Source organism: Manihot esculenta, chromosome 4 (assembly GCF_001659605.2).
Source record: "Manihot esculenta cultivar AM560-2 chromosome 4, M.esculenta_v8, whole genome shotgun sequence".
Lineage (NCBI taxonomy): Eukaryota > Viridiplantae > Streptophyta > Magnoliopsida > Malpighiales > Euphorbiaceae > Manihot > Manihot esculenta.
Window position 1 is genome coordinate 32,660,174 of NC_035164.2, and position 18,704 is coordinate 32,678,877.

The window sequence follows — 18,704 nt, forward strand, 5'->3', positions numbered from 1 at the left end:
GCTAGTGTGCAGTCATGCAAACCAAGCCCTTTTCCTTTGCCCAAAGGTTTGCATCTTTCTCTGGATGTTGGGGATATTTTCCCTGACACTCATGCTTACAGACGATTGATTGGGAGATTACTCTATGTCAATTTAACAAGACTTGGCCTTAGTTATGCTATTCATCATCTAAGTCAATTCATATTCAACCCAGAAAGCCTCATTGGGAGGCTGCATGTCCTTCCATATCTAAAAGGCACTATAAACCAAGCTTAGTTTTTCTGTCACTGAAACAATGCCTCTCACAGTATACTGTGATTCTGATTGGTCTTCTTGCACTTTCTCTAGGAAATCCCTTACTAGATTTTGTATATTCTTTGGTTCTTTGCTGGTTTTTTGGAAAACCAATAATCAGCCCACTGTGTCCAAGTCTTCTGCTGAGGCAGAATATCGAGCGATGACTAGTACTCTGTGTGAATTACTCTGGATTTTCTACATTTTTCAAGACTTGTAGGTGCCTATCCAGTTGCCAGTCACTCTTTATTGCGACAACAATGCTGCCTTGCACATTACGGCCAACCCAATTTTTCATGAGCGTATGAAACATATTGTAATTGGTTGTTACATAGTTCGTGAACAACTTCAACGAGGCTTCATTAGTCCCTCTCGTATCTCCAACACTGCACAACTTGCAAATCTGCTCACAAAGCCACTGTCTTCATATCAACATCAGCACTTATGTTCTAAGTTGCCATTGGTCTCCATCTTAGTTCCAACTTACAAGGGGCATATAGAAATAAATGTTGTTTAATGCTATATATTATATTATTTTAGAATATGGGCATATTTATTGTTTTTGTAAGTACAAGGACTATTTTTTTATATTAGTTCCTCACGTGTTTCTCACCACGATATTAAAAGACTATATACAAGTCTAACTGACCATTGTACAGACGCAACCTTCTTTTTTTACAAATTTCAATATAGTTGAAATGTTTTTTTTCTTACCTCTCTTTACAGTATTATTAATATATTAAAAATAAAAACATAATAATTATAAATATTTACAATAATATATATATATATATTGTTATGATATAAAAATATAATAAATTATACTAGTAAAACTTTTTTAAAAAATATATATCAGAGTTGAAATAAGCACAAAATATTATATACATAATACATTCATCAATTACAACATGTGTGAAAGAGAAAGAAAATAAACACAAAAATTTAACTATATTCAATTCGCCGTATACAAGTAAATCAGAGATAAAATTTTGTGAAAAATATTATAATACAACATCTCAAACGCTTAAATCCTAATTCTAATGTGTTTCCTAAATAAGCTTAGACTTATTCAAATCACACAACTATAATAGTTGATTCCTTACAATTATCTTTTTTTTTTTTTAGACTTATTCAAATCACACAACTATAATAGTTGATTCCTTACAATTATCTTTTTTTTTTTTTCATCTTTTTCTTCTCTTCTTCATTTTGATACTAGGAAAATAACATTGCAGGAAACGAAAAGCAGACTATTAAGTGGTTAGACAAATTGAAAATTGCTTTAGGCATTGCAGAAGGATTAAAATACTTGCATGAAATCTGTGAGTATTCAGAGCTTATTTTATTATTATTATTTTCTTTTTTTCCTGATTAATATATTTCCATTCATTCCTTTAAGTGAACCCAAAATTATTTATCGAGATATTAAAAGTGCTAATATTCTTCTTGGTGATAAATTTATCCCAAATGTAATATTTTTTTAAATTCTCAGACTTTTTCTATATAATTATTTATATTTATAACTAAAATTTATGGAGAATTTGTAAGTTAAACTTGTTATTTCAATGCCATGTTTTAAAAAAACTGTCAATAAATTTCAAATAATAATAAAAATATTAATAAAAACTTTGTTGAAGAGTAGGCGTTGATAAAATTTATTAAATCTGAAGAATTTGGAATACGTGGTAAGAAATTTTTTAATCAATCTGATCGTTCTAAACACATGAATGTGAATTATGTGATTTTTTTATAAAGAAACTTACATTTATATAGTTTATAGTTTGAATTTTGATATCATCTAATTACATAGGATGGCTATTTATGAAATTAAAGAGGACGAATAAAATTAGAGTCTTCAAAACGGGAAAATTCATAGCTCTTTTTTTGCATGCCTCATGGCTTAGCTATGAGACCTAGACATAGGTTATAGGATTGTCATTGATAAGTTGCAAAATTCACTTTTTTTTCCTCATTTAATTTCTTGATTTTACTATAATTTTAATATAAATATTTAAATTTTAATTTGAATTTGATTTTGAACAGGTTAGTGAGCAGAAGTTGAAAAAATGAAAAAAAAAAGGCTGAAAATTAAAGGATTTTTATACTGGAAAGTTACAATCGATGGGAAGATAAAGATAGATTTTGCCACCTAAGCAATGATAAGATCAGATTCAAATGGGTCAAGTTGAAACAAACTCAATCAGATGAGGGTAGAGATAAGATGATGATAGAAATAAGATTATGATAGAGATAATATAGGAATAATAGATTTTATTTTAATTATTAAGTTTTATCTTTTTGTACCTATATAAAGGCTCCTAGCATTCAACCTAGGGGAACATATTCTACCTCTCACCCTCATTTCCTCTCTTGCTGCCCCCACTCTCTCCTCCATTTTTCTTTTTCTTCTTCTTTTGTTTAGTTGTTATAATTTTATTATGGCCATGAGTGGCTAAACAATTATTTTTCAGTTGAGGTTATGCACTTTAATTCTTTTCATCTTATTTTCTATTTTCTATTAATTTCTGAATTCGAGGAACACCGCCTCCATTGTTGTTTTCTTGAGAATTCAAGAGGCCCATTGAATCTCTTGGGAAGACAACATATTGCTAATTAATCTAATTAAATCCGTAATTATTTAATTGGATTAATAACAAGTGACAATTAATATATTAGTTTATATTAAGAAATTAGTGGATTTGATTTAAATAAAATGCGTGTTTTTATTGATCAAGTTTGGGTTCTTCTCTTAATGCAGTTAACTAATTAAATTTACACGCGTGTTAGGATTGTTAGTTAACTACGGAATTTATTTAAGCGCGAAGTGAATTAATTTATTTATAAGGAAGAATTGGTGGGATTCGCGTGTTTGACCACTATAACCAAACAATAGATAATAATAAGAAATATTTTGTTTTCTAACCAATGATCAACTGTTTGTTTCTCAATTTTCAATTACATTATTTATTTATTTTTTTTTTCTTTTTAGTTTATTTTTACAGGCTTGTCCAAGACAAAACTCCTCTCATTAAAAAATTCTCTTATTCTCACTTTTTGGATTAAACTATTCTTTTATTTTAAATTTGTCATCTAAATTAAACAAGATTAAGGTGGGATCGATACTCACTTACCCTGTCTATTGTCAATCGAGAAAAGGGAGTAAATTTGAAATTGAGATTCGGTACGTCATTAAAAAAGTTGTTTAATTTTTTTTATAAAAAAATATTTTTTATTAACTAAAATATTTTTCAAAAAATAAATACGTGGAGATTAAAGTAATAAATTTTGTTTAGTCTTTTTCTAATGCACTACTTATATTTCTCTATTAAAAATTAAATAACTAATGTTACTAAGCTATTCTTAAAATAAAATTTACTTTTTCAAGATATATTAAATAGAAGGCATATTAGGAAAACAACAAATGAACTACTATTTCAAAAATGAAAGTGGATTATAATATGAGACAGATGGAAAAAAAATTGTAAGGAGATCTTTTGAGTTTATGTTATATGACGTAATAAACTTACTTATATATCAATAAATTCTTCATTAATTTTTTATAGATTGGAGATTTTGGTCTTGCCAAAGAATTTATGAGTTCTCATACTCACGTTTCTACTGGCCCAAGGGGAACTATTTCGTAAGATTAATTGTTTCTGTTTCTTACCTAAACTTATCACCTTTCCTTGCCTTGCCTTAGTTTTCATATTCTCATGCAAACTTTTTCAAAGTGCAGTTATGAACCTCCTGAGTATTACATAGCTGATCTGAGAGGGAAGCTCACTGAAAAGTCTGATGTCTTTTCATTTGGCGTTGTTCTTTTGGAGTTAATTACAGGGAAATTTGCCATACTTGGAGACAATGAGCGCTTAGTTAATTGGGTATGTACTTTTTTTTAAAAAAATTGCCAGTATAATTAAAAAGAAGTAGAAACTAATATCTTTTTTCTGCTTAATGAAATATTTAAGTAACCTTTGTGCATCAATTTGAATATCATTCACTTTATATTTTTTAAATTTCAGACACTTTTTCCTTTCAATCAAGTTCTGAAAACAGATAATAAAGAAGATTTGGATAATCTTGTTGATTTGAAATTACAAAAGGACAATAGCAAAAAAGAAATGAGTCGAGTGATTTATTGTGCAGGCAGCTTGTATCTATAAACCTATGACATAGGTCCAAAAATGAGCCAAGTAAGTACAAAGATCAAGTTAGAGATTATATTTTTGTTTCTGAGCTCATTATTATTATTATATCATTTTAACTTATGTAAGACACTTTTTGAAACTGAAATACAATGGAAAATCAAATAAATAAATTGTTAAGCACACACAGTTTCTTAATGAATAGTGTATTATAAATTATAATCACTAATCAGCATGCATAAGAGATATTGAATTTTTTGTTAAAGAAAAACTTATTGTCAGCAACCCTTTTTTGAAAAAAATTATTGCTCTGAAAATTCAATCGTTGGTACATGATTTTATTTCTGTCAAAGCTTGATTTTGATATAAATCAAACGGAAGAATTTATAGTTTAATTATATGATAGCCACTTTAAATGTTAAAAAAATTGTGTTTATATGTTTTGTGATTGAAGTACTTAAAAGGAAATAAAGAACCTATGGATTATATATGGCTGAGAAATGACACCTGGTACCTATATCAAGGATCACCCTACGCTCCATTACCAGAGGCCCCAAGGCCGGCGGTGCTATAAAGCGGAAAATTATAAAATATAATGGTTGTATCAGGTAAAATGTTCATATGATTATATTAATAAAATAAAAGTATGTGTGTAAAATAATATTTATTTTTGTGTGAAGAAAAAAAAATACTAAATCAGTCAATGGTTGATTGTGAAAGGAACCAAGCAGGAATCTGGCAAAATCCACAGAGCTTGTGATTACGGAGCCTGATACCCTTTATTAACATGGCAACAATGCTTCTGTCGGAGACAATTAAAGCTACAGATTTTATAGTAGTGGTTTTTTACAATTGAGCCTCTCATTTTGCTTCTGTATTTTGAGTTTTGTGATTAGTCAATATGACATCTTTAGCATGGAATTGCCAAGGTAGTTGTTATTCTTGGCAATAAAAGCTTTGAAAGAGCTTATTCATAAATATAGATACTGTATTGTCTTTGTTATGGAGATTAAGAATTAGTGTGCATATATGCAACGTTTACAACGACAATATGAGTATCCTTTTTCGATTTTTGTTGATCCAATGGGCAAGACAGGGGTCTTTCATTATGGAGGAATTTAATTTTGTTGAAACCGCAGATTGCTTCACAATATTTTATGGATTGTCAGATACAATTAGTTCATATAAATTTCAAATGGTAAATAACTTTTGTTTATAATTATCTTGATCGAAGTAATAGAGCTCTTTTATGAAATGATTTACTATGCTTTCGAGGTTCTCATGACATTTTATGGTGTTGTATTGACGATTTTAATGTGATTAGGTGTTAGGACGATAAATTAGGGGATGTGAGATACGTTTTTCTTAAATAATAGACTTAATGATTTTATTCAATCAATTGCCTTGATGGAGATAGAATGTAAAGGTTTTGCTTATACACGCTTTAATAAGCATTTTGAAGATCAAGCTATTTAATAATGTCTTGATCGTGCTTTAGTCTCTAATGAGTGACACAAATATTTTCCTCGAGTTTATGTTATTCATGAAAGCTTACTTGAATCGGAACACCATTCTTTAATTTTGTTGCTTGATGCTACTTTTAGAAGACACTTTTAGAAGATAGACATTTTTATTTTGCTTTTTTATGATCTAATAAGATAATTAAACTTCATAATTCTATGTAAATTACATGTGGAATGGTGATCTAATGAGATAATTAACATCCATTTTTTTTTATATTTAATTTATTGTAAAATAAATTTAAATTTTAAAAAATTTTATGGTCGTTAAAGATTTTATTTATGAAATTTTTTTATTATTGTAGATTTAATATTTAATTCTAATATTAAATTTAACTGTTATGATTTTATTATATTATTTGATAAAATAATTATAATCTAAATGATAATTATTTAGATTAGATGATACCTCGCATCTGTCAAAAAAAATATTGATAATTATTTGGGTTGGACGATACTTCGCATTCAGAAAAATTTTTGGTAAATACATTTCTCATCAAATTCAAACTTTTAAATTTAGATAAATATAATAAAACAGTAGATTTCGATAATTACCAGATAATTTTTAAGACGAGAATATAAATTTAATATATCAATGATTTTATATTATATCGAATATTTTTATCAAACACTCATTCATTTTAATTAAAAAATAATATCAATATTAAGTTTAAATTAACTTTAAAACTTTACTCCACTTACAATGTTATTTAAATTTATATTTATCTCTTATATATCTCTTAAAATTCACTTTTAATTTGTAAAAAAATTGTTAAAAAAAAAAGCAAAATTTTAAAGAGTTTTATTTTACAGTTTCACATAAAAATAATATAAATTAAAAAATTAAATTATAAAATAATATGTGAAGCGTTATATGAGAAATAAATTTTAAAATTAAAATTAATAAAAAAAGCAGCCTATAAATTATCTATTAATTATCGACTATTTATTTTTTAAGACAACTTTTTCAGTCCGATCATTCTACGTGTCCTTTAATCGCATCTTCAAGATATCACATCACTTATCGGTGATTATTAAAATAGAATAATTTTAGCCTCACTCTTGTAGACAGAAATTCCTGTGATCATATACCAACAAAAAAAGGAGCAACTTCGCCCATGTGGAACTGTTATCACCTAGAAATTAGAACACATGACCAATTCTAGAGATGTTCCCTCCAGCATAAACAACTCCACAAAAGTTACTCCACCACTTCAAGAACCTTCGTGAGAATCCAACAATGGTCTTATATATTATTATTATATTACCATAAATCCAGCTGATTGAAAGATGGTCACATGATTAAAAGACAGGACAGCTTTTGTTATAGTATTCCCGCCATTTGTGACTTATTGGTAGCTTTGCTCAATTTGTTTAGCTTTTCTCCCAAGTTGTGGAGCGTAAAATATATATATATATATTTTTGTTTATGGTTGACAGGACAGGACAGGACAGCGTAAAAGACAGGACGGCGTAAAATATTTACTGATAAAATATAGTAAAATATTTTTTTCCAAACGCCAATATAATATCGAACAGATTTTTTAAAAAAAAAAAATCTAAAAAAACAAATTAATATTTCTTCTTTCGTATTAATCATGAATCCAGCTAAGGGAAGGATGATGATCAGAAAAGAAAACAGGATTTTTTTAATTGCAATCGACAAAATACTGAATAGTTTATTATGACAAGTAGCTCTCGGTCTCGGTCTGTGCATATGGGAGCTTTATTGTCTTTATATATATCTTTAATTTATTTTTTAATCATTATTGCTATAAAAATGTGGCCAATTAGCTTTTGGTCTTTGTCTATATATACATATAATTGGACAGCTTTATATCTTTCTTTTTATTTTTAAATCATTTATTGCTATGAAAATATTAAATAAATATTCATTCCACCTTGAAAATTAATTCAAACAAGGAACGTCTCATCTTGGTTTGAGACATTTAGTCAAATTTTATTATTAAATTTTTATTTAAATAAATTTTAGTTTTAAGATATATTCAGTAAATTCAATCTCTCATATCATTTGTGATATAGCAATAATTAAAAATGAAATCAGTCAATTTAATTTAATTAAAAAAATTTAAATTAATCAAGGTAATATATATTTTCTCTCTAAATTTTATTTTTTTTATTGACACTTTATTTGATTGAATTTTTATTGACATTTTCTCTCAAAATAATATTAATATATTCACGTGAGTTTTTTTTTTACTTTAACAGAGACCTGCGGAAAATAATTATTCGACGAGTCTTCGTCAACTTGAACTTAATAAGTTGGAAAAGGCGCGAAAAAAATTCAATTATTACTATATTTTGGTTAGGTGTCTTCATTGACTTGTAGAATTTTATTCCACGAGTCTTCGTCAACTTGTATTTATTAATTAATATTTAAAGACTTCGATATTTATAATATTTCGTCTTATTCAATAATTGAGGCAAAAGCAAGTTGGCAGCGAATACTATCTTATTATTTGAATGTGTTACAATTACTCGATATAAAATATAAATAAAAAATAAAAAGTATAATAAAAAAATTATAAAAACGATAAAGCATACCTATTTTTCATGTGAGCATCTTTCCATTAGCTAGCTGGATTCACAAAAATACAACTGGCCTAGGAATTAAAAAAATAAAATAGATAAAGATAAAGATAAAATATCATATAAGTATTTCTAATTAAAAAAAAAGGAAGGACAGTGGTTAATACATATTATAAGATAAAAATAAAACCTTGCTCCTTTCTCATTTTCTCCCAAGTTTAGCAGCACGCCTGGAAGAAACCTAGCGGGCAGCCATGACGCCTGGCTGTTGCTTCTGTGGGCGGGGGAATAGGAGGAAAAACGGTAATCACCGTTTTTTTTTTTTAGCATCTAATAAGTTGTTGATTTTTCTTCTATTTTATTTTCTTTTGAAAATCATAGAAGAAAGTTCTATTCCAATTGAGGCAACTGTCAATAAAGAACAAGGTATACAATATCTTGTGAACTTTCATCTTGCATACACAGTTCTTAATTTTTTTTCTATTTTATTTTCGTTTAGAGATCAAAGAGGAAACTGCTATTGCAATTCAGGCAAATATCAGCGCAGAAAAAGTTATATAATATCTTTTGAAGTTTCATCTTGCACATAATTATCCCACATATAAGTTCTTGATTTTTATTTTCTTTTGGAGATCATAGAGAAAAGTGCTATTCCAATTGAGGCAGTTGCTAACAGAGAAAATGGTTTTTTTTTTCTTAATTGATATGTTTTGATTAACAAGAAATAAGTAGAATGTTCATATTTAATTATATTATGTAGTTCAGGTGTTCGGACGTTTTCTCATGAAGAACTAGCAAAAGCAGCTCGTTATTTCTCCATTAGCGACAACAATCGGCTAGGCGATGGTCTTACAGGTGAAGTTTTTAAAGGAGAACTTCCAAATGGTGAAGTTGTTGCAATTAAGAGGTTTAAACATCAAGCTAATCCAGAGGATGAGAAACTGGCGAGAAATCAATATAAGGTGGAGGCTGAAATCCTCGGCCGCATTAAGCCTCACCAAAATATTGTGAAGGTGATAGGATACTGCAATGATGCATCCAACAGATTGCTTGTTTATGAGTTTGTTCCCAACAACTCTTTGAAGTCTTGTTTGCATGGTTAGTCCTTTTCCTAATTATTTTTCAACACCATATATATGTAAGTCAAAAAGAGCAAGACAATAATAAAATTACTAAAATTAATTATGGTGATTTAATATAATTATATTAAATTACTAATTATTCTTAATATTAAATTACTTGTAATATTAAAAATTTTTAAAAAATACATATTAACAACATAAAAATAAAAGTATTTGTTGAGATAAATGCGATTTAATGCTGTATATTATGTTATTTTAGGATATAGGCATATTTGCTGTTTTTTAAGTGTAGAAACATTTTTTATTCAAACACTTTACATCCATAAATTACGAAAAAATAAAATTGTATATAATAGTTAGTACAAATTTATTAAATAATTTTAGTTAATTATTTTGGGTCAAGTGAAAAATGAATTTAAAAGTTATTTGAGTGAGTTTGGGCCAGACTGTTACAATTGACATCAGAGTTACCTTAAATTGTACAAAGCCGGTGGGTCTGTGAGGAAGGGTTACCCGTACAAGACGAGATAGAACCACCCGAGATACTAGTAAACCACAATACCCGAGAGTATGGTTCTGATTTAGTAATTGTATCCGATTCAGTTGCGACGAGAACGTCGCAAAATTTAGCAGAGGAGAATGAAACGTCCTAAATCGAAAAATTACAAAAAAAAATGGAATTGTACATATTAATTAGTATGAAACTACTAAATAATTTGAATTAACCATTTCAAACAAGTGAAAAATGAATTCAAAAATTATTTGGATCATTTTGGACCGAGTTTTTACATTGATATTAGTTCCTCATGTGTTTCTCACCATGTGTACTGAAGGACTATATGTAAGTCCTACTGACGGTTGTACAGACACAACCTTCTTCTCTTACAAGTTCTAATACAGTCGAGATGCATTTTTCTTACCTCTCTCTACAAGGTATTAAAGTAGGTTAAGTTTTATGTCTTGTCCCCGTCTTCTCCCTTCTCAAAATCAGTCATTCTTTTTACCAGATCTCATGCCTTCACACCAAGATCAGCCTTGCATGTTTAGTACATCTTGTTGATAATAGCATAATGAGAAAATAATAGCAAAGAAGGCACAACCACAGGGGCGAAGGACAAAGGCCAGATCGCGACTCAAAATCTTGGAGATCCTCTTATTCTCCAATCTTCAAACCATCCAGGTATGGTTTTAGTTTCAGCTCCTCTGATAGGAACCAATTTCTGATTTTGGTATAGAGCCATTAGAATAGTCCTAAGAGCCAAGTAGAAACTAGAATTCATAGAAGATACAATTTTTGTGCCTAATAAAGTATCTGATTCCTATGAACAATGGAAACTATGTGATTTCATAGTCACGTTCTGGATATTAAACTCTATATCTAAAGAATGAGTCGATGGCTTCATTTACACAACCTTAGCTAGGGACCTCTGACTCGAGATCACTGAAAGATTTAGTGAATGTAATGGGACCATGATTTATGAATTACATAGGAAGATCTCCTTAATATCTCAAGACAATACATCTGCATCTATTTATTTGACAAAACTAAAAAGGCTTTAGGATGAATTGGGATCCATGGAAACCCTCCTCCATGTACCTGTGGACCATCCAAAGCCATTGATGAGATAAATAATAGAAATAAGCTCATGTAGTTTCTCATGAGTTTAAGTGATGCCTACAAGGTTGTGAGATACCAGATTCTTGGTATGGACTCGCTACCCTGTATAAATAAGGCTTACTCTATGGTACTCAAGTTTGAGTCTCAAAAGAAAATATTAGGAAGTATAAGTGGGAATATTGAACCCCTTGTCCTACTAAATAGGACACAGGGACAGTACCAAGGGAGACAGAAAAAGCCTGACTATCAAAAGGGACATTGCTCTTGATGGTTGTTTCAAACTTATAGGATACCATGAGTGGTTTAAAACCAAAACCAAGATTAGTGGGCAGTCCCTCAAAACAAATAGAAACATAGGGTATGAAAAAAAGGTAGTAGCTGCTGTTGAGGGTCTCCCTGAAGGAAAGGATACACCCCTTGATATACCTGACACATCTACTAAAATAAATGAACTCAATGACATATTAAACTCCTTACAACAGGAGGTCAGTAAATATGCTCATATCTTAAAATAACATAATATACAATATTAAACAACATTTATCTCTACACCTTCCTATGACTCAATTTGGGTGGGAGAGTCCTTATCAACGATTCTATGGGAAAGTTCCTGATAACTTCTACTTCAAGAAGTTTGAATGCCTTTGTTTTTCTACGAAAACCAGTAATCACAAAGACAAATTGGCACAAAATCCATTCAGACAGCTTTCATTGGCTATGCCAGCAACCATAAGGCCTATAAGCCTTATGATTTAGCTACTGGAAACATCTTTATTAGTAGAGATGTTGTGTTCTATGAATATGTCTTCCCTTTTATAACATCACAAGATATTCCAAATGTTGTGTTACCTATTCTAATACCTGACTTAGAAAATACACCGTTCCCATCCTTATCCTCTCCTTCCTCTCACACTTCACCTATTTTTTATTCTTTTGGTCTTAGGAGGTCATCTAAAGCCACTAAACCTTGCTTCTGCAACCATTGTTGCCCATCCTTAACTCTCATCTATTTGCCTCACATCCTCACACCAAAGCTATATTGAATGTTTTCCACACACAAGAGCCTACTACTTATGCTCAGGCATCCCAAGATCCCAATTGGATCAATACAATGCAACATGAGTTACATGCATTGGAACTAAATAATACTTGGTAGCTACAACCTTGCCCAAAGGCAAGAAAGCCATCGATTGTAAATGGGTGTATAAGGTGAAATACAAACCTAATAGTGAAATTAATAAGTTTAAGGCTCGTTTGGTGGCTAAAGGCTAGAACCAAATAGAAGGCCTAGACTATAAAGATAGGTTTTCTCCTGTTGCAAAACTAGCTGTTGTCAGAATTCTTATTGCATTGACTACTCAGAAACAATAGCTTGTATTCCAACTTGACATAAACAATGCACTCTTGCATGGCCCTCTAGGAGAAGAAGTTTATATGCATCCTCCACAAGGGTATTATAAGGCCTTGCTAGGGCAAGTCTACCACCTGAAAAGATTTCTATATGGGCTTAAACAAGCCTCTCGATAATGGAATATTGAGTTCTCAAGTTTTCTTAAGTACTTGGATTTCAATCAATCTGCTCATAATTATTGCCTCTTTGTTAAACATACTGATGATTATTTCTTAGCTCTTTTGATATATGTGGATGACATTATTCTCATTGGTACCTCCATCACTGCCATGACTGACATTAAACATGCCTTGCATTCAAAGTTCACTATTAAAGATTTGGAATTCCTAAAGTATTTCCTTGGTCTTGAAGTGGCTAGATCCTCCACTGCCACCATATTAAGCCAAACTAAATTCACCTCTGACATTCTGAAGGATGCTAGTGTGCAGTCATGCAAACCAGACCCTTTTCCTTTGCCCAAAGGTTTGAATCTTTCTCTGGATGTTGGGGATATTTTCCTTGACACTCATGCTTACAGACGATTGATTGGGAGATTACTCTATGTCAATTTAACAAGACTTGGCCTTAGTTATGCTATTTAGCATCTAAGTCAATTCATGCATCAACCCAGAAAGCCTCATTGGGAGGCTGCTATGCATGTCCTTCCATATTTAAAAAGCACTATAAACCAAGCTTAGTTTTTCTGTCACTGAAACAATGCCTCTCACAGCATACTGTGATTCTGATTGGGCTTCTTGCACTTTCTCTAGGAAATCCCTTACTAGATTTTGTATATTCTTTGGTTCTTTGCTGGTTTTTTGAAAAGCCAACAATCAGCCCACTGTGTCCAAGTCTTCTGCTGAGGCGGAATATCAGACGATGACTAGTACTCTGTGTGAACTACTCTGGATTTTCTATATTTTTCAGGATTTGTAGGTGCCTATCCAGTTGCCAGTCACTCTTTACTGCGACAACAATGCTGCCTTGCACATTACGGCCAACCTAATTTTTCATGAGCGTATGAAACATATTGCAATTGGTTGTTACATAGTTCGTGAACAACTTCAGCAAGACTTCATTAGTCCCTCTCATATCTCCAACACTACACAACTTGCAAATCTGCTCACAAACCCACTGTCTTCAGATCAACATCAGCACTTATGTTCCAAGTTGCCATTGGTCTCCCTTTTAGTTCCAACTTGCAAGGGGGCATATATAGATAAATGTTGTTTGATGCTATATATTATGTTATTTTAGAATATGGGCATATTTATTGTTTTTTGTAAGTATAGGGACTATTTTTTATATTAGTTCCTCACGTGTTTCTTACCACGGTATTAAAGGACTATAATAAGTATAACTGACCATTGTACAGACGCAACCTTCTTTTTTTACAAATTTCAATATAGTTGAGATGTTTTTTTCTTACCTCTCTTTACAGTATTATTAATATATTAAAAATAAAAACATAATAATTATAAATATTTACAATATTATAATTATTGTTATGATATAAAAATATAATAAATTATGCTGGTAAAACTTTTTTAAAAAATATATATTAGAGTTGAAATAAGCACAAAATATTATATACATTCATTAATTACAACATGTGTGAAAGAGAAAGAAAATAAACACAAAAATTTAACTATATTCAATCCTCCGTATACAAGTAAACCAGAGATAAAATTTTATGAAAAATATTATAATACAACATCTCAAATGCTTAAATCCTAATTCTAATGTGTTTCCTAAATAAGCTTAGACTTATTCAAATCACACAACTATAATAGTTGATTCCTTACAATTATCCTTTTTTTTTTTTCATCTTTTTTTTCTCTTCAGCATTTTGATACGAGGAAAATAACATTGTAGGAAAGGAAAAGCAGACTATTAAGTGGTCAGACAGATTGAAAATTGCTTTAGGCATTGCAGAAGGATTAAAATACTTGCATGAAATCTGTGAGTATTCAGAGCTTATTTTATTATTATTATTTTCTTTTTTTTCCTGATTAATATATTTCCATTCATTCCTTTAGGTGAACCCAGAATTATTCATCGAGATATTAAAAGTGCTAATATTCTTCTTGGTGATAAATTTATCCCAAAGGTAATATTTTTTTAAATTTTCAGAGTTTTTTATATAATTATTTATATTTATAACTAAAATTTATAGAGAATTTGTAAGTTAAACTTGTTATTTCAACGCCACGTTTTAATAAAACTGTCAATAAATTTCAAATAATAATAAAAATATCAATAAAAACTTTGTTGAAGAGTAGACGTTGATAAAATTTATTAAATTTGAAGAATTTGAAATACGTGGTAAGAAATTTTTTGATCGAACTGATCGTTCCAAACACATGAATGTGAATTATGTGATTTTTTTATAAAGAAACTTACATTTATATAGTTTATAGTCTGAATTTCGATATCATCTAATTACATAGGATGGCTATTTATGAAATTAAAGAAGACGAATAAAATTAGAGTCTTCAAAACGGGAAAATTCATAGCTCTTTTTTTGCATGTCTCATATAGCCTAGCTATGAGACCTAGACATAGGTTATAGGATTGTCATTAAAAAAGTGGTTTAATTTTTTTTATAAAAAATATTTTTTATTAACTAAAATATTTTTCAAAAAATAAATACGTGGAGATTAAAGTAATAAATTTTGTTTAGTCTTTTTCTAATGCACTACTTATATTTCTCTATCAAAAATTAAAAAACAAATGTTACTAAGCTATTCTTAAAATAAAATTTACTTTTTCAAGATATATTAATTAGAAGGCATATTAGGAAAACAACAAATGAACTACTATTTCAAAAATGAAAGTGGATTATAATATGAGAAAGATGGAAAAAAAAATTGTAAGATCTTTTGAGTTTATGTTATATGACGTAATAAACTTACTTATATATCAATAAATTCTTCATTAATTTTTTATAGATTGGAGATTTTGGACTTGCCAAAGAATTTATGAGTTCTCATACTCACGTTTCTACTGCCCCAAGGGGAACTATTTCGTAAGATTAATTGTTTCTGTTTCTTACCTAAACTTATCACCTTTCCTTGGCTTACTTAGTTTTCATATTCTCATGCAAACTTTTTCAAAGTGCAGTTATGAACCTCCTGAGTATTACGCAGCTGATCTGAGCACGAAGCTCACTGAAAAGTCTGATGTCTTTTCATTTGGCGTTGTTCTTTTGGAGTTAATTACAGGGAAATTTGCTATACTTGGAGGCGATGAGCGCTTAGTTGATTGGGTTTGTACTTTTTTTTTTTTTAAATTGCCAGTATAATTAAAAAGAAGTAGAAACTAATATCTTTTTTCTACCTAATGAAATACTTAAGTAACCTATGTGCATCAATTTGAATATCATTCACTTTATGTCTTTTAAATTTCAGGCACTTTCACCTCTCAAGCTAGTTCTGGAAACAAATAATAAAGAAGATTTGGATATGGAAAAGTATAATAATCTTGTTGATTTCAAATTGCAAAAGGATAATGACAAAAAAGAAATGAGTCGAATGATTTATTGTGCAGCAGCTTGTATCTATAAACCTATGGAATTACGTCCAAAAATGAGCGAGGTAAGTACAAAAATCAAGCTAGAGATTATACTATTGTTTCTGAGCTCTTATTATTATTATTATTACTATATCATTTTAACTTATGTAAAACACTTTTGAAACTGAAATACAGGAAAATCAAATAAATAAATTGCTAAGCACACACAGTTTCTTAATGAATAGTGTATTATAAATTATAATCACTAATCAGCATGCATAATAGATATAGAAAAGAAAAACTTATTCTCAGCAACCCTTTTTGAAAAAAACTATTGCTCTGAAAATTCAATCGTTGGTACAAGATTTTATTTCTGTCAAAACTTGATTTTGTTACAAATCAAACGGAAGAATTTATAGTTTAATTATATGATAGCTACTTTAAATGTTAAAAAATTTGTGTTTATATGTTTTGTGATACAGATAGTTGAAGTACTTAAAGGAAATAAAGAACCTATGGATTATATATGGCTGAGAAATGACACCCAGTACCTATATCAACGATTACCCTACCCTCCATGACCAGAGGCGCTGAGGCCGGCGGTGCCATAAAGCGGAAAATTATAAAATATAATGGTTGTATTATGTAAGATATTTAAATGATATAATAAATTAATAAAATAAAAGTGTGTGTGTAAAATAATATTTATTTTTGTGTGAAGAAAAGAAAAATACTAATTGACAGAGCTTGTGATTAAGGAGCCTGATACCAGTTTTGTGAACTTTTATTTTCCAATCTCCGTGCGGTGCAAGTGGCCAACAGGACGTAGAGGAATTTGGGCATGTGAGTTGTATGCCAATGCCATTTGTCAAGGCATAGCTTCAACACTTTATCAGTAGGGCAACAATGCTTCTGTTGGAGACAATTAAAGCTACAGATTTTATAGTAGTATTTTTTTACAATTGAGCCTCTCATTTTGTTTTTGTACTTTTGAGCTTTGTGATTAGTCAATATGACGTTTTTAGCATGGAATTGCCAAGGTAGTGGTTATTTCTTGGGAATAAAAGCTTTGAAAGAGCTTATTTGTAAATATCGATAGTTATTGTGAATTAGTGTGCATATATGCAACTTTTACAACAACATTGTGGGTATCCTTTTTTTATTTTTGTTGATCCAATGGACAAGACAGGGGTCTCTCATTATGGTGGGATGACTTAATTTTGTTGGAACTGCGGATTGTTTCACAATATTTTATGGATCACAAGTACAATTAGTTCATACAAATTTGAAATGGTAAATGACTTTTGTGTAGGTTATCTTGAACAAAACAATAAAGCTCTTTTATGGAATGATTTACTACGCCTTCGAGGTTCTCATGACATCCCATTAATGATTTTATTCAATCAATTGTCTTGATGGAGTTAAAATGTAAAGGTTTTGTTTATATATGCCTTAATAAGCATTTTTGAGATCAAACTATTTAACAACGTCTTGATCGTGCTTTAGTCTCTAATGAATGACAATAATGTGTTCCTCAAGCTCATGTTCTTTGTGAATGCTTACTTGAATCGCACCATCGTCCTTTAATTTTGTTGCTTGATGTTACTTCTAGAAGACAGACATTTTTATTTTGCTTTTTTACGATTTAATAAGATAATTAAACTTCATAATTCCATGTAAATTACATGTGGAATGGTGATCTAATAAGATAATTAACATTCATTTTTTACTTTATATTTAATTTATTGTAAAATAAATTTAGATTTCAAAAAATTTTATAATCGTTGAAGATTTTATGGTCGTTAAAAATTTTATTTATAAGATTTTTTTATTATCGTAGGTTTGATATTCAAATCTAATATTAAATCTAACCGTTATGATTTTATTATATTATCTCAAAATTTTTATAACAATTTATAACGACTATTTTTTTCACTATAAATAACATGCATTTTCACAAAATAAAGTTACTCTCATTTTCTTCTTTATTCTTTCTATTCTCTATATTTTCTGTCAGGTTATAAATTAGAAATAAATTAGAGATAAATTCCTGTTTAATAATCCTAGGGGATTGTAAAAATAAATTCTCAAGGATAGTGTCTAACACGACTCAAATTTTATTCTTCTATCCTATTTTTTCTAACAATCTTAATGATTTATTCTTTCAATGATGGGAAAGAAATACGGTAGCTAAAAATAGAGAGATTGAAACGAAGAAAATCATAACAAGCAAAAAATGTGAGACAATGATCCAAATATCAAATATTGAAAGATTAAAGCAATCATAGTTATTAATTTGAATGTGAAAGTGGATATAACTTTTTAAAATTTCTATTTAGATCAGTTCTTTACTCTTTAATATTTTTCTTTTATTTTGATTCTTTATTTTTATGGTTTTATGCCTTTATTTATTCTTTACTTCTATGGTTTTAGTTATTTTTAATTTAAAAAGTGTTGTAGAAAGAGTGTTCATAATTCACCTGTAAAATTTTTTAGTCACTATTTATATGATTCTGTGAAACTTGAGCAGCAATGTTTAGATGAATTCATTTTTTTTAATTAATTTATAATGATCACCGAAACTCATCCAGTTTCTCTTAAATTATAAATTGA

General features: G+C 29.4%; 1 protein-coding gene across 5 annotated transcripts in view; it reads left to right on the forward strand.

Annotated features, from left to right (window-relative positions):
• LOC110614210 (proline-rich receptor-like protein kinase PERK3) overlaps nt 1-17,211 on the forward strand; it is a 57,335-nt gene extending 40,124 nt beyond the window's left edge. Inside the window, exons 1-8 of one of the 5 annotated variants that reach the window (XM_021755720.2) lie at nt 8,634-8,791; nt 9,254-9,586; nt 14,454-14,540; nt 14,618-14,688; nt 15,530-15,606; nt 15,702-15,846; nt 15,989-16,174; nt 16,574-17,205. In XM_021755720.2, coding sequence (XP_021611412.1) covers nt 8,743-8,791; nt 9,254-9,586; nt 14,454-14,540; nt 14,618-14,688; nt 15,530-15,606; nt 15,702-15,846; nt 15,989-16,174; nt 16,574-16,672 — 1,047 coding nt within the window. In that variant the 5' untranslated portion in view covers nt 8,634-8,742 and the 3' untranslated portion in view covers nt 16,673-17,205. Of the gene's footprint in view, nt 1-8,633; nt 8,792-9,253; nt 9,587-14,453; nt 14,541-14,617; nt 14,689-15,529; nt 15,607-15,701; nt 15,847-15,988; nt 16,175-16,573 lie in introns of those variants that run through there. The other 4 variants (XM_043955757.1, XM_043955758.1, XM_043955759.1 and 1 more) reach the window with 4 other exon arrangements.
• The last annotated feature ends 1,493 nt before the right edge of the window (nt 17,212-18,704 follow it).